The sequence below is a fragment of the Salminus brasiliensis genome, chromosome 13, assembly GCF_030463535.1.
Source record: "Salminus brasiliensis chromosome 13, fSalBra1.hap2, whole genome shotgun sequence".
NCBI lineage: Eukaryota > Metazoa > Chordata > Actinopteri > Characiformes > Bryconidae > Salminus > Salminus brasiliensis.
The window spans coordinates 11,464,841-11,485,907 of NC_132890.1; the positions used below are offsets into that span (position 1 = coordinate 11,464,841).

General features: G+C 40.7%; 2 protein-coding genes across 2 annotated transcripts in view; both read left to right on the forward strand.

Moving 5' to 3' along the window:
- iqch (IQ motif containing H) overlaps nucleotides 1-16,530 on the forward strand; it is a 35,525-nt gene extending 18,995 nt beyond the window's left edge. Inside the window, exons 15-21 of the mRNA XM_072695633.1 lie at nucleotides 2,995-3,115; nucleotides 3,254-3,540; nucleotides 9,171-9,335; nucleotides 12,858-12,980; nucleotides 13,694-13,755; nucleotides 14,130-14,238; nucleotides 16,105-16,530. Coding sequence (XP_072551734.1) covers nucleotides 2,995-3,115; nucleotides 3,254-3,540; nucleotides 9,171-9,335; nucleotides 12,858-12,980; nucleotides 13,694-13,755; nucleotides 14,130-14,238; nucleotides 16,105-16,179 — 942 coding nt within the window. The 3' untranslated portion in view covers nucleotides 16,180-16,530. The remainder of the gene's footprint in view (nucleotides 1-2,994; nucleotides 3,116-3,253; nucleotides 3,541-9,170; nucleotides 9,336-12,857; nucleotides 12,981-13,693; nucleotides 13,756-14,129; nucleotides 14,239-16,104) is intronic.
- A 141-nt stretch (nucleotides 16,531-16,671) lies between these two features.
- c13h15orf61 (chromosome 13 C15orf61 homolog) lies at nucleotides 16,672-19,322 on the forward strand. Its single transcript, XM_072695634.1, has 2 exons — nucleotides 16,672-17,547; nucleotides 18,555-19,322. Exons 1-2 carry the CDS (start codon nucleotides 17,205-17,207, stop codon nucleotides 18,680-18,682), a joined length of 471 nt encoding a protein of 156 aa, XP_072551735.1. The 5' UTR covers nucleotides 16,672-17,204; the 3' UTR covers nucleotides 18,683-19,322.
- Nucleotides 19,323-21,067: the final 1,745 nt, after the last annotated feature.

Genomic DNA, 21,067 nt, shown 5'->3' on the forward strand with positions numbered 1-21,067 from the left:
AGTCCCTAATTCACACGGAGGCCGAGCGAGGGGCTGTAATTGTGGCGGCTCTGGCGCTGTTAATTACAGGGGTAAGCGGTTGAGGCCCAGCCAAGCTCCATTATGGCAAAAGCAAGTGAAGAAGGTTTAAATGGGAAGGAGGGGGGGCAGCTCTTCACCAGCTGGGGTCCCTGAGAGAGGCAAGGGAGCTGGGGCCTGATGAGCTGGCCCTGCACCCTTAGGGCTCCAGGGCCATATGGAAGCCAGTGCTGGCCTTTATTTCACCACTTCAGCCTTTTAATCAATGGCAAGCCCTGCTAACAGCACGGAGAGCACAGGGGTTACCCCAGCGTTTCATCCATTTTCTACAGATTTGTATTCATTTAGCGTTAATTCACTAGTTCTGATTTAAGTGCCTCTCATGCCGGGAGCATGAATTTGGCTAAACGTGAACAGTTATGTTTAGTCCTGGGATATTTGCATACTGTTTGTGATACAGTCTCGCTCCCTTGCATTTTGTCTTCAGGACTGTAAAGCAATCTATTTTAACAACAACTGGTAAAGTATTATGACACAGCATCACCACACACCTGATTTTGTAATTGCATTGTTCTGGTTCTGTATTATGGTTGTTACTTCATTTATTACATTATTATTATGTAATGCAATCTTTGGTCTAAGCACGGGCCTGCATGCTCAAATCTTTTTGAATGCAGAACGTTATAACCAAAATATTAACAATAAATGACAGAAGTAATTAAGTGATGTTCCATAATTTCAATTTCATTATTCTCTAATCTCTGGATGTACCTTTTTTTTTTTTTACAGTACTATAGCTCCTGTAATATTTTCTGTCAGGCTTAGCTATGTAGAGCCATGTGACACTCTTCCGCTATTCACCAGACTTTGTGCATTGTTTAATTTTTGATTCTGCTAGGATCCTTTAAATGCTTGGAGAATAACAGATACTAGAACCCATGTGCTCCTTTAGAATAACAGCCAGTCGCAGAAGCCCCAAAGCTAGAATGGAGGCTGCAGGGTGTATAATGAAAGATGTGAAGGGTGTATGGGGGGAGGCCCATGTCCTGAGGCACATCATCCCAGCCTGGTGTTACCTTCTCAGCTCTCACCCCATTCAGAAAAGAGGACTTAAAGACGTGCAGATCTCTCCCTATTCAACGGCTGGATGCGGCCATATGAACTATACATTACACATTACACACTTGCACGTACTGCAAGCACACGGGTCATTACACACTAGAGGAAATTATACTTAATAGCATCAACAGATGGACAGATGGATCTCCCTGCTAGTTGTTTTATTTAGTTGGTGTGGATAAAAGGCTTAGAGAACACATGAGTGGTTATTTCTCCAGCATTACATTCAAAAGATATAACAAGAGTAAGGTTTTTATGTGTAAAATAATATATATATATATATATATATTACATTTTAATCCAATTTTTTGGACATAGCTGTTTGTTGTATTGTCAGGCTTCAGGGTTGTCGATATTGTCAACAATGATGTTATTTGTCTTTTTGTACCAAAGTTTGTCCCAAAAAAGCAGCTGTTTGTAGTTCACAGCAAAAGAAAAGGGGGGGGGGGGATGACATGAATATGAAGCAAGTCAAGCTCCATCGTCACGGCTGCTGTTGAATATCCTATAAAATAAAATGTTCCCTGGAAACATTGCGCTCTGTAATGGAGAGATCAAACAGCAATCACAGAGTGTATATCTGTTTTATTTATCTATTGTCAGATCGCTCATCTTTATGTGGAAGCCAAGCAAGGCCCGAATCCTCTCACACAGCACAGCCTGCAGTTTAAGTCGAAATAAAGGATGGCAAAAAATTCCTCTCGCGCGCTTTCCCAGCTACCCTGCTGTTTGCACGAAAGTGCATTGGCAAATTCTCGGAGTGCACGTGCTCTTTCGGGGGGAACGGGGGGCCGTTTCCTCACACTTTTTGCCGCACCATTGTGTGCTTTATGGCTTGTGGCGGGGCGAAATCACTGTGCAGCGATTGACCCTGGTTCTTACAGTACTTGAATATGATGATGGCTGTTTCATGACTGGAATATCAAAACTCCTCATCTCGGCTCTTGCACGCCTGCTAAAGTGGAGTTAGTTGTGACACATTTGGTTTAGGTGCTTGAAACAGAAATGCAAAGGATTTTATGAAGGAAGATGTTTGCGTTCTTCTTAGTTTGTCATTATAATATACTATTTGATGTCATTATAATATGCATTACTTTGCTGAGCTTCTTACTAACTATTGTTTGTTTCTAAGAGAAGTAGAATAGAAGGTGGACTTTCACCATGGCTCTTTTTTTGTTGTCATTTCCGTTAAGCACAGCTTATGCAGGGAATTCATTTTAGTGTTTTTCCCCATTTCACTCAGCTTCAAGAGCTCTGGTGAGCGATCCGTCCAGTAAACAACAGGTTTTAACAACCACTCACAGAAAGTCAAACTGTGCAATTAACAACATAATCAAGTGCCAAAGCCATTATGACCTTTTCTAGTTACTGAAACAAGGGCTGTATTGATCAGCAACTGTCCCTGATTGATCCACTGATTGATCGGCTTGCATAGGTATTTATCTGCTAGCTCGTGGCTGGACTTCTTATCGGGGGCAGGTGCAGTCAGGGCTCAGTTACTATTGCCTTCAATTAAAGCCATTAGGCCACTGTGAAACTCTGGTAACTGGATGTCAATCATTGCACACACATACTTGTTTTTGTACAATGTCAGGACCTGGGGTCATACACATTTCCTGTACATATATTATACAGCATGTATGTAACTAAACTACCGTAACTACCGTTACTCCAGTAATACATATGAAATGTTTTTTCCAGGGAATTTATTGTAATGCTAGTTGCTTTAAGGTCAGAGCACTTAAAAAAAGCTGTAGCTGTGAACTGTTCAAGCTGTTGTCTATGCAATGTATCCGAGATGGTTTTTACTGAGATATTACCTTCAGTAGTGCTTTCTTTGCTTTTATCTCTCTCCAGGAACCAGTACTGATCAAATTTCTGGAGGCAGTACCTGCTCTGCTGACCTCCAGTGCTAAGCCTTTCAATACATCTTGCTATCCAACCTGGACCTGCTTCTTAGAGCACTTCCTCAAAGAAGGTAAACGCTTACTATGTGTGCTCTTATATAATTCTCTCTCTATGGATAGTAGCCTACCTGCTTGTAATGATGATGGTCTTCCAAAGCTACCACCAGTATTCCCTATCCATTGTCTCCATCTCTTGTTCTCTCTCTCAGGGGGCGTAATTGAGGCCTACCCTCCCTCGGACAGCGTAACATGTCTCACAGTGGATCTGCTGGTGGAGCCAGGAGGAGAGGTGCGCATGCTCTCATGTGCCGACCAACTGCATGAACCTGACACGCTGCAGGTGGTAGGCTGCTCCATGCCCCAAACCTCTGTCTGCTCAGACACCCTCTACTCTATCTGCATGCGTGTGGGCCAGGCCTGCCAGCAGCGCCGCATACTGGGCCACTTGTCTCTGGACCTGGTCACCTTCCTGGAGCTTGGTACTCTGGAACAACAGGTTAGATTAGAACCTTCTCAAACATACTTCACTACAAAGTTTTCTTGGATTATTTAGATACGCTCCGTTAGCTGAGATCCCAGCATTATACCTAACATCTAATAACAGCATTGGTGTCAGTTTCCATTTAAGGCATTAAAACCAGCCCTCTGCTCAAGGCATAAGTGGTTAACAAAGACAAGACAAACCCGGTATCACTCACCTCTGTCGATCCTTCAACTGAACATAACAACACTCCGAGTTAGATTGACTCGTCAGTGTCAACAGTCGATTTTACAGCTCGGAGGAAACAAAGCCGCAGCCAGAGGCTGTTGGGATGAGATCGGACATGTGGCTCTATTCGGTTAGAGGTTGTAACACTTTACTGCCATTACGGCTCTCACCTTGCTGGTGTGAGTGCTCAATTTACTGTGTTAGGAAAGGGATGTTATTGGGTAGATGGATGGCTTCTGCAGGGTTCCCTTGGGAACTGTGAAGCAGAGAGAGTGGCCGAAGGAGAGAGGAGCTAATGTGGCAAAAGGCCATCTAATAAACTGTCAGGTCTTATTGTGTCAATAAACTAATTCCCCGTTTAAGACCTTGGCCTCTGACCCTGCAACACCCCGGCAATGCACCGGTTTGTGTCTTGTCAGACAGGAGGTCTGGCTGAAGTCTCACTCCCCCAGACACAGAGTGGCAGTCATTGTAACTAGTTACCAAATGCAAAATTTTACACTGTAGTTTTTAAGATCACAGCACAATCATTTTACCCATTACTGTTTTTATCAAATTATTTTTGTCAAATAGTAGCAATGCTCCCAACACTAGGAGGGTAAGGACTTGAGATGTCTCCTCTGATGCGTGCAAAGCCAGCCACCGCTCTCTTTTATTTTTTTAAAAACTGCTGTCGACATGCTCAGAGGAAAGCGCCAGGTCCACAGCTGCACCACACCAGCTAACAGACGCCTGTGTCATCCACCATTGCTTAAAAAGTAGTGAAGGGACAGGGCACCATCTACCCACCATGCCTAATGCCATCCATGGGCTTTAAGATATGGAGCAATGGAACTTTGTTCTCTGGAACGATGGTGCTCCATTCAGTATATTTGGGATACTTGAGTTGGGGATGAGTTGAAGTGGTGATCAACCCACATCCTGATCTTACTAACGCTCTTGTGGCTGAATGAAATTAAAGCAATGCTCCAAAATCTAGTAAAAAGCCATCCCTCGACAGTAGGGACAGTTGTTCTGAAAAAAGCAGGATACAATCTTATCCATGATTTTGGAAGAAACAATGAATAGCCGGTGTCCCAGTACTTGTTCATATAGTATAAATGAAAGAAAATGTCACTAGAGGGATTATGGGTATTAGCGAATGAATCAGAGGAAGAATGAATGTCTGTGAAGGGAAAAAGAGCATTAGCTTGACCTCACTGATCTTATCTTTTGTACATTTCAGGGTTGTTCATACACTGTATTTTAAAAAGGCAGGCTATTCATTGACCGTTCAAGACTTATTATTCAGTAACTACTATGAATGACCTGGTAACTGCTATGTTACGTATTTAGGTGAGACTAAAAACCTGACACATGCGATTTTTCTTTTAGTAGGTGAAACTGAGGCAATATACAGAGAAAATAAAGCATTTCTATAAATTCAGCTCTGTCTTTTCAATTTAAACCAGTCTGATGTTTCTAAGTTCATAGATTAGAATTCCCCCTACCTGTTATTTTTTTAGAATGTATATAATTTAGTTCAAGTTATCCAGAGGGGAATTGCATCTCAACCTTTGTTCACTTTGTGTTACCTCGGTAGAATAATTACAATATAACTGAATGATTCATTACTAATTAAATTTACAATGATATGTGATGATAATCTCTGCTGGCCCGCCTCACATGTGCATTTGTCTGCTCTCATTGTTCCCCTCTGTAGTTGATCCAGCCGCAGCAGCCACTAGAGGGCAGGGTAATGTCCTCTCGCTGTAATTCTCAGCTTTAATAAAAGGGCTCTAGTAAAAGCCTGCCACTATTTCCTAAATGTTTGAGAGCCCTGTTGAGAGATGGTAAGGCTGGGTGTTTAGAACGCTGGAGCAGTGGTGTGTGCACTGCCCTTCTGGAGTGGCTGCACAGTCGGACACATAGGGGCCAGGGGGAGCAGCTCCTCCTAAGGGCATTAGAGCTTGTAAAAAGCAGCTTAGACAGAAGACTCAGTTTACTCAGTGCTGGAGGATCCTAAAGCCCCCTGAAGAAGCCACCTCTGCGTGCCAATTCAGCCCACAATGTGGGCCACTGCTGCAGCTTGCACATACATGGAGGGTTTTATTGGAGGGACCTTGTAGGGTTATAAACGCATCAGTGGTATCTTAACAAAGTCAGGGTCTTTTAGTGCTTTAATTCCAGCATGGGCTGTATTATTAGGATTAATTTCTCTAAAATGGAGAGATGACATCTCTGCTCTGTCATTGTGCTTTGCATTTTTAGCTGTTAGGACTTTCAGAGCTTTCAAGAAAAGAAACCTCACCTTTTGAAAAAGATTTTTATGTGAAGCGGAATCTCTTCAGCATGTTTTATTATTATTATCAATAACTATCAATTTCACAAGAGGACATAATTTATGAGGTTTTCTGATGGAGTGATCTAGTAATACAGAATATCATTATTGCACAAACAAAATGTATGAAATGAATTCTTGCTGAGAATGCACAGTTCACAAAAGCAATTCATATAGCAGAATTATGGGCATTACATCCCACCTCTCCCAACCATACAAGCAGACGGTGAAACCAGACTGGAACAAGCCTGCTTCTATTCGAACATCAATTTACATTCAAACCTGTTGCTAAAAGCTGCTGTAATTTTTTTTAAAGGGAGATGGTGGGGGGTGGGGGTGGAGGTCACATGTGTTTGCCCTTGTAGGCCTGGCTCACATTGTGTGTAAGGGGAGGCTCAGCTGCAGGATTGCAGCTTTTAATGAAAGCAAAGGGGCTATAGAAAACAGGTACAATCCGGGCGTATATATCAGACGCTTTTGTGGAGGCTGACAATGAGGCAGGCCCGGGTGATTCTTACAGACTGGCTAAATGGCTCTCTGGAGCCTGGCCTATCACACAAACCCCTGGTATTAACTGTAGATAGGAAACATGCTGGGATCGATTCAGAATGAAGCCAAGGCCCTTCCTTGAGCTTGCTTGCTTTACCAGTTCTGTGCTCACTGCTAGACTCAGAGGTGGACACAGATCTTACTCTTGATATTGTTGCATTTAGTTTTGCACTGATCACTTTATGGTGATCAAACAGACAGTAAAGTGCGCACCTATTTACATACATATGCTACTGTTCAAAAGTTTGTAATCAGTGGGCCTTCACCAACTATTCTTAAGAAGAAATGCCACTTTTTTTCTTCTTAAAACCCAAAGTTTTATTTATTTATTTATTTATTTACAAAGATTCTGACATGCATCAACACACTAGTTTTCTTATTCTGGATTTGTTTTCAAGGACAGTGGGATTCACCAATATAAAAGCAGAGCTGTGAGCAATTCTGTGGTTTAAAAACAAATCATGAATCAGGAGTTTTCTCAAAAACAAATTTAAGAAAATTCTTATTATTTAGATACTGGTGAATGAAGCCACTAATATCATTTTTTTTTCAATAATAGAAACCCAATGTGGTGTCAGTAAAAAGTGCCACATAGCTGTAAAAAGACATTTAGTATGCAAGATAATGTAACTAAATTAACTAGTAACTAGTAAATGAATTATTAATAAACTCGAATAATACTAACCATACACTAGAAGACTTTGAAGAGACTCTGACATACTTAAAAAAACTACTCTCTCACATCTAAGGACAATTTTTCATTAATCACAGATGATTTTACAAAGACTGAGAATATTGCAGGGTCACTATTTGCAAGACTGCAACTGTTATTTCCCATCATGCTGGAACAGAAGCAGAAGCCGCTTTTGGCCCACAGCTGCACTGATGTGCGCAGTAGCTTGTTTGGAATGGTTAAATGAACAGGGACAGCAAAGTGCTTTCTGTTTGGTGCTGAGAGAGCTCGCCTATTGGTTATTTACAATGTCCACGTCACAATTTGCATGAGCTTGTGATAATATTAAATATCACAATATTAATATTGATTTTACTGAAGTGCCAAGACAAGAAAAGACAACTTAGAGTTAAGACAATATTCCTGACCGCCTTTGAACTTCCACCATTGGAAATTTGTCTGTGACAGTGAAATAGCTTAAAAAGTCATTTGGTGTAAGGCTGGCATAACAAGTTTCCCAATAGCATCTTAGCACAAAGACAATTCCTAAATGGCTAAGCAAGCATCACACTGAGCACTCTCTCTACATGTTCAGATGATCTTATTAGTTACAAAAGATTTTAAAGAAACTGGACCTAGAGCTGCAGACGATGCTAAAGACGATGCTAGAATCTGTAGCACATCCAGAATTAGTTCTAATAAATTGATATCCTGAATTCTTTGTTGTTCATGAGTAATGAAATCTTAAAGTAACTTGACAAAAATGATTGTAAACAGAGAATTACAGCAATTTATTTATTATTTAATACATACTTACATACTGTTTCCAAAGTATTTTGAAAAATTTAATTACATATTTAAAACCATTGTTATTATTATTGTATATATGAGATTTCAAACCCTTGAATGGGAGTGCACAAAGTAAAACATGTGTCAATATTTAGAAATATGATTAACTATAATATAATAATATAGATTTTGCTGGGTGTTTATCTGTTATTGTCCACATTTCCAATTTTAAAGGCAATCAGTGTAAAACTGGTGTGTGCAGTCTTCTGTATCTGTCAACAGATATTTTTTTCTTCTCCACTAGTACAACTAGCCGTGACAACATTGTAGTTTCTCTTTTATTTGGTTCCACTCTAAACACTTTTTCTTTGTGTATAAGCCCAAACATAGTGGATTTAGGTTGGATTTAGGCATGCGAGCTAGTGCAGTAAGGCTTGGCCCAGCTCTAGTGAGCCCCGATTAAAGGCATCGGAGGCCGAGTTCAGGAGCCAGGCCGCCATTTGCATTCCCTGGCAGGAGCGTTTAGCTTGACAAATAGAGACGGCGGGAGAGGCTGCCAACTGCCACTTAGTTATTAACAACTCTTTCACTGGTGATTTATTTCCCACTGTTTGAAGAGGGGCACAGCTATTAGATTATTATCAGGGAAAATTAGCCCTGTTTAAGCATAAGGCCACAACGGGGCTTGACCCCTTAATATCCTTATAATGACGCCATTAACCATACAGATGTGGAGAGACTAGCCCGTCAGGCTGTAGACACACTGTTATGCAGGCTCACACCAGACATACTCTCTCTCTTTCTTTCTATCTCTCTCTCTCTCTCTCTCTCTCTCTCTCTCTCTCTCTCTGTGTATGTGTACAGGCTTGCACTCATGCATAAATACAAAGAACTGTAATGCGGTAGTGCTCAGTTTATGTAACATGGTTGTGAGTCCTTAAGCTGGTGAACATTATTTATTCAAACTGTACTTTTTTTCTATAGGACAGCTGCTCTAAAAACGTATCATTGTGTTTGTTATTTATATTACTTACAGAATCATTGTGGTTGAAATACTAACAGGGTAACCTGTGTATGTGTGTCTAGGTGTGGGCAGTTGATCTGGACATTGGTTACAGTAACCAGTTGGCCATGACCCAGCTAATGCAGCTGATGACCAGAGGAACTCTGAACTGCCGCACCGGACGTCTGGAGGTCCCTCCTCCAGTCAGCGCCAACAAGCCCACTGCACGCCAGAAAGCACCTAAAGCTGTAATAATATACATAACTCACATCCTTCACAATATTCCACCTTTACCATCTCCATCTACAAACAAACAAAATGATCCAAAGTTCAGAACTTCAGTAATGTTTTCAGCTATGCAGTGTACTTTTGTCCATTTTTTACTTTGACTTAAGGAAAGTGTGATGATCATTTAATCATACACAAGCCTAGTACATTAGTACCTTAGCTTCATGTATTTAGTGCAGCACTACAGAAGCAAACTGGACACCAATCGTGTCTTGGACGATTCACTGCATTCAGAGTAAAGGGAACATGTGTAAGTTGTCAGTGGCCAACAATTCCTATAATAATTGTTGCATACTGTTGTAGACATGCTAAAACCTTTTAGGTCCAATTACTTTTTGACAGAATGTGAATCTGGCAGTTGTTCTTTACATTGCTTTACACAAAATGAATGGACCAATAGAAATGTTTCAACATTATCTGGAATAAGATCTAATTACATTGACTTCCATTAAGAGTTAAAAAGGTGTTTTCCATCTCCTGTGAGATACAAGGTTTTTGTGTGACAGCGATAAAATATGGTAAAGCAGTTTTTGTCTTGGGTTGTCAAAGTGCCAAAGTGGGTCAAGGGCCAAAAAGATAAATATAATAAATAAATAAATAAATAGAATAAATATAATAAGTAAATAAATATACATATAAAAGAATGTATACATATGCATATAAATATGTATACATACACAAATATTCTAGAAATATGTTATATATGTAGTATAAAAATATTTGTTCTTATTGGGTGAAGGGGGTGTGGTTAGATTGACTTTTTAATGGACCAAATTAAACAGGCTAAGGCTGGGCAATGAATTCAAAATTAATTGAAACTGACATTCAAAACCTGTTATCGACGTAATTTTGCCAGTGTCGATTACTGCTATATTGTAACTGCATATAGTTCATAATTTAAAAAATAATTCTGTTAATACTTTCCCCACTGTGTGTTCATGTACTACCCCCATAAAAACATGCGTAGTCATGTGTCTCCACCTTGCATAGTCTGCAACATAGAAGCAACATGAAGGAGAACTTAAACACAGAGCTATCTGAGGAACACCAGCAGCTTATATAATAGGTCATTAATCGTAATCGAGATAACATGTTCACTTAATCGTGATACTGATTTGAGGTCATATTGCCTAGCACCACTTTGGGCAGCCCTGCTTTATAGTCAAGTATGTGCGTAAGACATCTCAGATATGTTGATCTAGCCAAGTATTCGGCTTTTCTATCATTTCTGAACTCAAGGTGCAGTATCTAAGATATTTAGGTTGCTCAATGCAACTGTGTAGCACAAGATTATCTGGCATCTATTGCTGCTGAGTGGACTGGGGAGCAATAACAGTCCTCTCAACAGCATATTATCTCAATATATCACCGCATTTAGAAAGATTGATCAGCCAAAGGTTTGTTGTTTTATTTTTGTTAAATACAACTAAACACTGTAATTACGCTTCGGACCTGATTGGTGTTTAGATGCTGAATTCATTATTATTTTGATAGATGAGCCTAAATAATCAACCCATTAATAATTCATACAGCATTCATTATGCATGTGTATGCATGCCTGAGCACCTCATCAACCTGATGCTGGCCCCCTAAACAATAGGCTCCCTTTATTAGCGGCAAACTGGAGTTTACGCTTGTTAATCTGCGACTTGTATTATTTTATCAAACATTCATTTAAAGTGTGTGTGTGTGCGTGTGTGTATGTGTGTGGCTCAGCAATGCAATGTATTGCCGACCCTGCTTTTCCTTAATGGCTCTAGCTGTGGCCATCATTTGAGGCTTGAATATTACAAACACAATTAAGTCCCCGCTGGAGAGGCGTTTTATTGTTGGGCAAGGACAGTGCCTTTGACAGCTCAAAGCACAGCTCTATCGGAGAGAATCATTCAGCCTCTCCAGAGTGCGATCGGGCTCTGCTGCTCCTGCCTTACCTCTGTCAGAGAGAATATGCCTCACGCCTGCTCCTAGTCCTCAGAGCCCTGCCACTCTCAACTAATCAGCTCCTGTAGCATGCTTTCAGACACATCCTTTAGCTGCTCTTGCTGTGAGCGTGGCTGGCTTGCAGAGGACACCTCTCTGTCCTCTATTGTGATCTAAGCTAACAGTCCAGGACTCGCTCTCCCCTGTGCAGCAACTGAGAGACAAACACTCTCCATTTGTGGGCACTGGAGCCTCTGAAACTTTGCTTTCCATAGACAGAGTGTCTGTTAACTGCACCTGCACAAGGGCCCAAGTCAGTCCACAGTGCTGAACTGGCACCAGTGCGCAATTCACTGTTCATCATGAACAGAATTACTTTTTGCATGATAATTAAATTGTACAATATTTTACTTTGGTAAGTGATGCACCACAATCTGTTTTTATAGAATACTTGCACATTTGCACCTGTTAAAATTGGCCCCTCCCCTCCTTATTTACACTTAATGAGCAATATACACCTATTCATTTATGCCATTACCCAATTAGCCAATCATGTTGCAGCAGTGCATTGCATAAATTCATGCAGACCTTATGGTTATACGGGTCAGCAGCTTCAGGTAATATTAACATCATCATCAAAATGGGGAAAAATGTTATTTCAGGGGTTTTGAGCGTGGCATGATTGTTGTCAGGGTTTGAGCATTTCTAGAACTGCTGACCTCCTGGGATTTTCAGCACAACACTCTATACAGTTCACTCAGAATGGTCAATTTAAAGAAGAGCGGCAGTTCCACAAACGGTTCTACTAGACATTGGTTTGTCTAGTAACTCAAATAATCAAAATTTTGAAATCTGTAAAAAGCATCTCAGATTGTACAACACGTCAAACCTTTAGGCTAATGGGTTACAACAGCAGAAGACCAGGTTGGGTTCGGCTTCTGTCAGCCAAAAACAGAAAGTGGAGGCTGCAGTGGGCACAGGCTCAGCCAAAACTGTAAAAAAGTAGCCTGGTCTGATAAATATTGATTAATGCTAAGGTACACAGATGGTAGGGTCTAATTTGGCACCAAAAGTATGAATCCATGGATGATGGAGGTGGTGTAATGGTGTGGGGAACATTTTCATTGACACACTTTGGGTCAGTTATTACCAATCTATCATCATTTAAATGCCACAGCCTGTTTTGAATACTGTTGCTGACCATGTGCAGCCCTTCATGGCCACAGTTTAACCACTACTTTTAAGAACCAGATAATGAGTTGTGTTCTTCAGTGGCCTTTGTAATTAGGAACGCTGTTTTGAGAGCAAAGGAAGGCTCTACCCAGTACTAGTATAGTTAATAATAATACATCATTATAAAAACATAATAATAAAGTGCTTGGTACGTGTATAGTGAAAATATAATGTGAGTTACTTTACGTTACTTTTGTCATTATATTGTTTTTATTTGTATCGGTTTCACCAAGGCACATTCCTTATACATACAAGTGATTCTGATCTGATTCTGAATGGTAGCAGTAACTTGGTATTCTGATTCTTTGTCTGATTCTTTGTCCTCTCAGCAGTCAGTGACCACCCGTTTTGCAGTGATGAGTAGCCAATTATTTCATACCAACCTGTCCATGGTCCACTACAGCGTGTTCTTCCAGATGTGCAGGGCACAAGGCATAGGGTTTGACATCAAGGTAAAAAACTCATTTTAAAGTACTTTATTTGTACCCATTTTCTCCCTAATTTGAAAGGCCAATTACACAATCCCCATTCACGTGAACTCCCCCATCACTTCTCTGACACATGTAAAGCCATCCACTGCCTCTTTTAGAACTGCCACTGATGCAGCAACACTAGGTAGTCAGCGTGCTCAAAGGAAAGTGCGGCTCCCCAGCAGCAATACAGCAGATTCTTGTGCTGACCAACATCACACTAGGAGTAATGTGAGGAGCAAGTGCCATCAACTCACCACGCACACAGCAAAGTCAATTGCGCTCTCTCTGACTCCGGCTTCTGATGGCAAGCAGCATGACCTAAGATTTGAACCAGCTGTATAGTTACTAAGAGACAGATGGCTACTTTGTTCCTTATGTTGGCATTTTATCCTCAGGCACTTTGCTTTCTAGATATACTAAGACCCAACTGATGTATAAGTTCTTAAACAGAATTCAGTAGAGGTTCAGTAGAGGTAACTAGAGTTAAACAGTGCATTAGTGATTACAATCCATTGATATTTTTGCCAGTTCTGATAAATCCATGGAACTGCCAAACTGGCTGATATTATCAGCAACACTGAATTGGTCAGGCCCAAATAACTGTATCTGTTAGCATCATGTAAAGTTCCACTAAATGACTGGAAGTGTGACCATATTCAGCTGCACTAACTCAGTGATATACTGACTTTTAGGAAAGACAAGGATCTGTGTTTGCCCTCCATGACAGCGCAGAAAGGAGGAGCCTCGGCATGGTGTAAGTTTCCTACATTATTCACTCCTACCATACACTGTAGCCTACATACACAAGTGTGAGCACACTTAGAGGATCCTATTTACCATTTAACCATTGCGTCACAAATACCTCTGAAAAAGCGTTGGGTCACAACATACTGCCGAGCAGAATTAAAGGCATCCATCACACCAATCCTATGGCAAACTGCTGAAGCTCTGCTTCCTTCCCTCCTCTCTCCCTGAAGACAACAACCCTCTTTAAGGCTGAGAGCTCTCATTAAGCTCCCAACAGCCCCAGTAGTCAAGCAAGGTGATTGTTTTCTCTCTGGTTTTGCCTTTCATGGCGGTGGAAGGGGATCATTAGTAAGCTCGTTTGTCTCTGTGTCTCATTAACAGAACAATCTCACCAGATCTCAAGGGAGCATTGCTGACCTTTGCTCACAACCTGTCCGTCATTCATCAAGAAATATCAGCCCCAAATTTGCAAGGAGAGACCAATTTTAAGGTATGCCGTTAATGAACTAATGATTGTTCGCTCATTTCCTTGAATTGTACGTCATTCCTAAACAAGGAACATGTTAAGGAGAACCTCTACGTTCTTTAATCCTCCATTAAACACTGTTCTGTATGTAGACTGTGGTTTTGATATGGTAGCATCTTTGACTGTTAGGTTAAGGATATTACAGGAACATCACAAAAGCAACAACTGAGAGTTTTAAAAGTACAACAAAGCACAGATCCCATATGAACTGGATTACATTGCCCTGAAAATAATCTGCCTCCTAATCAGCTCATATTTGTTTAGACTGAATAGCACAATGTGAGATATTAACAGTTTGGGCATCCCTGGTGAAATTACATGCTTTGTTGATTTTCTAGATGTTGTTGATTTTTAAGTGCTACATGTAACACACTTCTGCACATTTTAACTTCTGCACATTTACTGTTTATTTACAATATCTAACATATTAGGATAAAAATAATGAAAAATAATTTTAAAAAAATGGCATGCACAAATGTTAAATAACATTTTCTACATTCACCAAGCAATTTATTAGGAAGGCTTGTACATCCACTCATTCTAATCATCCAGATATTTGCCAGCAATGGCAACGCTCCACACAGTCATGCAGTTACAGACCAACAGCCTCAGGTAATATTCATCAAAAATCAAAATAGGGGTTAAAAAAAGGGATCTCTGTGATTTTGAGTATGGCATGATTGTTGGCTGTCGTTTGAGTATTTCTAGAACTGCTGCACAATTCAGCATTTCAGCACAACAGTCTCTTCAGTCTACTCAGAATAATGAAAAAGTTAACTTAGAATGGCTAGACTTGTTTGAGCTGTGACAAAAAGGCTACAATACCTCAGATAATCACTCTGTACAGTTGTGGTAAGCCGAAAAGCACATGTTGAACCTTGATGCAGAGCAAGCAACAACAGATCACACCAGGTTCCACTTCTGTCAGCCAAGAACAGAAAGCTGAGGCTGCAGTGGGCACAGGCTCACCAAATGTGGACAGCTGAGGACTGTAAAAACATGGCCTGATCTGATGAATCTCCAATTCTGCTGAGGACCACAAATGGTTGGGTCAGAACTTTGTGCCTGCAGCATAAATCCTGGGACACAACCTGCTGTAAGTTAAGAGTCCAGGCGGGTGGAAGTGATTGGCATACTTTGATGCCAATCATCACTTGAATGCCACATGTGCATTACTTCATGGCTACAATTACTCATCTTCCAACACCTATATCCAGCATGATAATGCACCACGTCACAAAACAAAAGTCATCTCTCACTGGTTTTATTAAAATGACAATGAGTCCTGCAGTGGCCTTCCCAGTCCCTGGATCTGAATCCAATAAAACACCTTTGGGATGTGGTGAAACGGGAGATTTGCACTATGAAAGTGCTTCTGAAAATCTCAGAATCTCTGATGCAGTCACGTCAATATAGACCAGAATCTGAAAGGAACGTCCCCAGCGTCTTGTGGGATCCATGCTATGTAGAATTAAAGCTGTTTTGAGAGCAACAGGAGGCCCTACTCAGTATTAGTATAATGTTCTTAATACTGCTTGGTGAGTGTATGTCATGTTTTACTTTATCCCCAATATGTTAAATTCATCAAATTATCAGAGACTTTTTGCTGTATTGTTAGCTTACTTTCCCTTCATAAAAGCAACAAGACATACTTTTAACAGAGGTAATCTAACTTTTACATACAACTGTATAACATATTGCATACAAATATGACTTTCTACAGTAATATGCTTTCCCAGAATGTACACATAAAAGCAGAGATAATCATGCAAATTTTACACTACTTTTATTCCATCTATGTTTTATTTATTATTTTTTTTCTTTTGACAGGACCTGATAAAGAATATCGAGGAGGTAGTGGGTGTGACCATCCAGAATGCTGCCAAAGAAAACACAAAAAAATGAGAAATCTGAGTAGAACAGACATTTAACCTTTACTCTCTACAAACTTACAGCACATCTGGTAATACTGTTATACTTCAATTATGAGGGCTTATACACCCCTGCGATTATGATAGGACTGTTATAGCTGTTAATTAAATAGTAAATAAAAATGCAAAGAGCTCATATTTTAGTGTATACCATGTTATTTGATGCAATTAAGCATGCAATGTGACCTTTTACTTCACAATAACGTCAGACACGAGCTGTATGTGTATTATGGTGGCAGATGGCTTGCGTGTACAACGTAGGTGGTTTTCTCTGCTGTTGGACACTGGAGTCTCAATCATGCTTAGCTCGAATGTGGACTTTGATCGGCTTATCTAATATGATTTATACGGCTCAGCTATTTTAAAGGAAGATAAACGCTGTTTGTTTTGCAGTAGTTAGTTTCAGTCTAGATCTTACCTGCGTCCAATGAAATAGGAACCAACGTAGTCCTGCTGTTTCCAGCCGGATATTAACACCGACAGCGCAGGTGAAGGTTAGCTTCAGTTGAGGTTACTTCGCGGCTAAAAGTGTTATTGGACATCTTGTTCGGCGTTTCTTTTGATAGTTCTAAAATGCAGAGATGTAAGTGCAGTCTAATAATACATATATCTAGGAAAAGGGAACTAACGCTGTCGTTTATGAGGCGAGTGTGCAGGAAGCATTAGCTAGCAGACTCGTTAGCCACCGGGCTATTTCAGCTCCCGGTCAGTCCCTGGCAGTAGGTTAACTAGCTAGCTAACTTAAGCGTAAAGTCTTCTGAAAAGGATATTAAAACATAATCAGTGATTATCGTTGGGTTGTATTAATGTAATATACTCAGTCCTCCTCCGTGTGCATTTTGCTGTTTTTATCTTTACTCTCGAAGGTGCTGGAAGGTAAACAACGGACTTTTAACCGGATCCGATACACTCAGTTGTCTGTTTTCCACTAAAATGTGTGTACGTCCACCTATTCCACGTGTATGAATTCATAACACTTGATTTTTAACGGTTCAAGCTATGAAAGAACTTCTGCGGAGACTCCACAGCAGCTTTTTGAAGCTGGTGTTTTTCCCGAGCACATTTAGGAATAAACGTCCCCGTCCTCCAGCCTCTGAAGTGCTAACCTGCCATCTCACTCAGCGCAGGCTCCCACCCTGGACGTCCTTCTGTGTGCGCTACAGTGCCGTAGTGAATGACCAGTTTGGGTTGTCCAACTTCAACTGGCAGGTTCAGGGAGCCAACTACCAAATCCTCAGGACAGGAGCCTTTCCCTTTATCAAGTACCACTGCACCAAAGCACCACCACAAAACCTAGACTTTGAGAACAAATTCTTCGGAGCACTGAAAGTCATCAACCTAGGTTAGTTTGGCTAGGGGAGAGCAGGGCCCAACCTGTCACACTCCTATAGGCATTGGTAATTGTAACAGACAGGCTTGTAACCTGATGTATGGCAAGGTGTCTAAGCATGAAGTGACACCAGCCATACAAATCTCAGTATTTTACTGGTGTGGTATAGTAATATACTCGTTTAGATATCCACTATGATATTTGTACAAGTAATGTCAGAGCTGTATATCTATGAAGCCATTCTGACAAGTCATATTGCCAGGACAGCAAATGCCTCACTCTTCTAAAATAATTTTACTAGAAAAATGTCCACAGTTGTGTTTTTTCTTTTACAGGTAGAAATTGAATTTGATATCTACACTGTAATTCTGACAAGTGAACTCTAGATTTAGATATTAATATATATATATATATATATATATATATATATTTTTTTTTTTTTTTTAACTTTAGGTACCTAAAGCTATAATTTAGAAATTTGAAACTGCAGATATCTTGAATGCATAGTACAACTACCCAAACTCAACTAGAGGTATTTGAATAGTCAGAACTAATTCACCGATATGTGGACATGTACTTTATTCAGACCATTTACCAGTAAAACATTGTAGAAAAGAAAGTTAAGATTCCATGTAAATCAGTGGTCACATATGACTCATCAGAATTACATTAAGGATATGTCATCCTGCCAGTGTAACTAGTCATAATAGCTGTATAGATCCGATTTGTCTAGAAAAATAGAGTTATGGCTTGTGTTGCTAGTGGCATTTTAGGCTAAAATCACTTGCCATGCTGATGCAAAATGTTCAGTACAATTCTGTACCTCGATACATAATATTTGCATAAAAATAAATATGATTAAAGACATTTTTGATTAGACTGATCTGTTTCTGACCACAAACTATAAGAGCTATGTATTTATATGACATTGTTTATGCCACACTCTCTCCTAAAACTGAGCAATCCTGTCTGATTGAGCATGTTCCTGTACATGTGACTGAGTTTCTTCTTGTTTGTAGGCATTCCGTGTCTGGCATATGGCCTAGGCTCATGGATGGTCGCGCGGGTAACAGAAACTGTACAAACTTCATCCGGCCCCGTCACTGTTTATTTTGCATATAAAGAGGTAGAAGGTGCTCAGTACTAATGGTATACACCAATCAGCCATAGCATTAATACTGACAGGTGAAGTGAGTCTTCATCTACAGTGGCATCTGTCAAAGGGTGGACAGTCAGTTTGTGTTACAAACAGTAAAAATGGGCACGCATAAGGATATGAGCTACTTGGACAAGGGCCAAATTATGACGGCTGGGCCAGATCATTTCCAAAACGTCAGGCGGGTCTTGTGAATTATTCTTGGTGGTTTGCAGCAGTCAGTACCTACCAGAAGAGGTTCAAGAAAGGACAATCTGTGAACAGACAACCTAAGCCTCATTTATGCGATCCATGGGGCCCCAAGAACTGCTAGGATCTGCTTCTAATGTCTTGGTTTTGGATACCTTCATGTCTTCAGAGGTCTTGTGGAGTCCATGCTTCGAATTCTCAGGTCTGTTGTGGTGGCGCAAGGGAGATCTGCTGAATATTAGGCAGGTGGTGTTAATGTTATGGCAGATCTGTGTACTGCATTCTGTATTGTTTCTTTTCCGAACTGACACTGGAAAAATAGTAATAAATGACTTACTGATTTCAGTGTTATGCAAATCACTGTCTTTTTTTCTGATGTAAGTGTCCAGAATCATCATCTGAGCAAGTGCTTAAAGTGCTATAATAAAGCTGTTTTCAACTTTGACATGTCAAGTTTCATATTTTTGCTAGGCATTATTTACTAATTACCACGGGACTCTTGCTTTATTGTTTAAATGAAAAGGACCTGAAAAGGAAATGGGAGTTAGCACGCAGGTGCTGCAATCTGCTTGTTCTCCTGTTTTTGTTCGTCTCCCTTGCTAATGCGGAATTTTAAATACCTTCAGTTCATTTATTTAAAGTCAAATTAGTGCTCACTCTACCCAGCATATTGTCAATAGGAAGCGAGAGGGATTGTTGAGAGGACAGGCTTGATAAAATGGTTTTTAATTACCATGGAGTAAGTGTGGCCTTCGCTTAGTCTCCCCACCCAACCCCTCCCTCAGTCACGCTCGGGCCCTTTGATTTCTGATAATGTGCCCTGCTGACTTGACGCAGCCCTGGCTCTATGCTGCAGAATCTAAGCCTCGCATTCCCTCTGAGATTGAGTTTGACAAACTGCCATATTGATTCTCTCCGCCTCTCAAAGCGTTCTGCTGAGCACATTTATCAGAGGCCTTGATTTCCTGGCCTCACTGCCTCCTCTCTTAGTAACAATTAGGCTAAAGTAATAATTTCATGTATTACATGCAAATCAATGGACCCCGTGGCCCTTTCTTTAAGCAGGGGGTAATTTTGAGGGACAGGAAAGATTTGCAGGGCCATTGCTCACTTAGGGTGTCTTTTTCCCACCATTGTTTCTTTCTGAGCTGCCATTAAAAACAATTAGAACTAGATTGATCATGGTTTTTGATCTGGAAATGCTGGTTGTATTGGGACTAACAGCATATTTCAAAATGTTAAAAGAAACTGAAATACAGTGAAGATTATAGAATAAAGTTTTGTATTTGAACATTCATTTGGTTCCCTGTTGCTCTTGACAACAAGGACATCTAGACGGCGTCTTGATCATGATATGCTCAGTGAGAATAAAATACCTTAATGGCAGTCATTTAGGTGCTCGGTGATATCTGATCAGTGGTATCAGCTTGGGATAGAAAGCTCTTGCTTTTCATCTCTGAGCCGCTAGCTGACGGCATCTCTGCGTGGGGAATGCTCAGGCCACCATGTCTTAATTCCTCGTTGACCCTTTGACCCTAGCCCTCGGCACCGATACTGTAGCTCAGTGGCAGGATGAGTTGCAGGGCAGTAACAGGCCAGGCCTTTATTTTACTCCCGTGGCTTTGAAAGGGTGACGTGAGCCGCGTGTAACCCAAGCCGAGGTGACTGTGATCACAGTGTACCTGCACTCCAGCCAGGCGCTGGGAGGCCCGGCGGCGAGCTGGCGGAGGGTGCGTTAACCTGAGCAGGTGCTTGCTATTACACCTCACCCCGGTCAGCACTCTAAGATAACAGAGCAGCAAATTGGCTGCTTTGAATTAACGGAAAAATTTAGCGGTGCCATGTTGAAGGATCAATGCCTTGTTTTAAGGACAATGCAATCAAGACTTGTGTCTGTAATTGAGGGACCAAATTACCCTGTCTAAAAATAAAGTACTAATCAACCAAGGATTAAGCACATGTATTAGCCAGTTCAATTACATGATAATAAAAAAGGGCAAGGTGAAATCTTTAAACACCAATGCTATTTACATCTCAGGTGACTAATTGAAACTACAGAAATTTAACAGCTGAAGCTGTTTGTGATAGAAACAACAACTGGCGGAGTCGGAAAAACCCTCACTGGCCCTTGAGACACATTGGTGGTGGCGGTGTGCAGGACTTTAGTCTTGGTGGCACACAATCTAT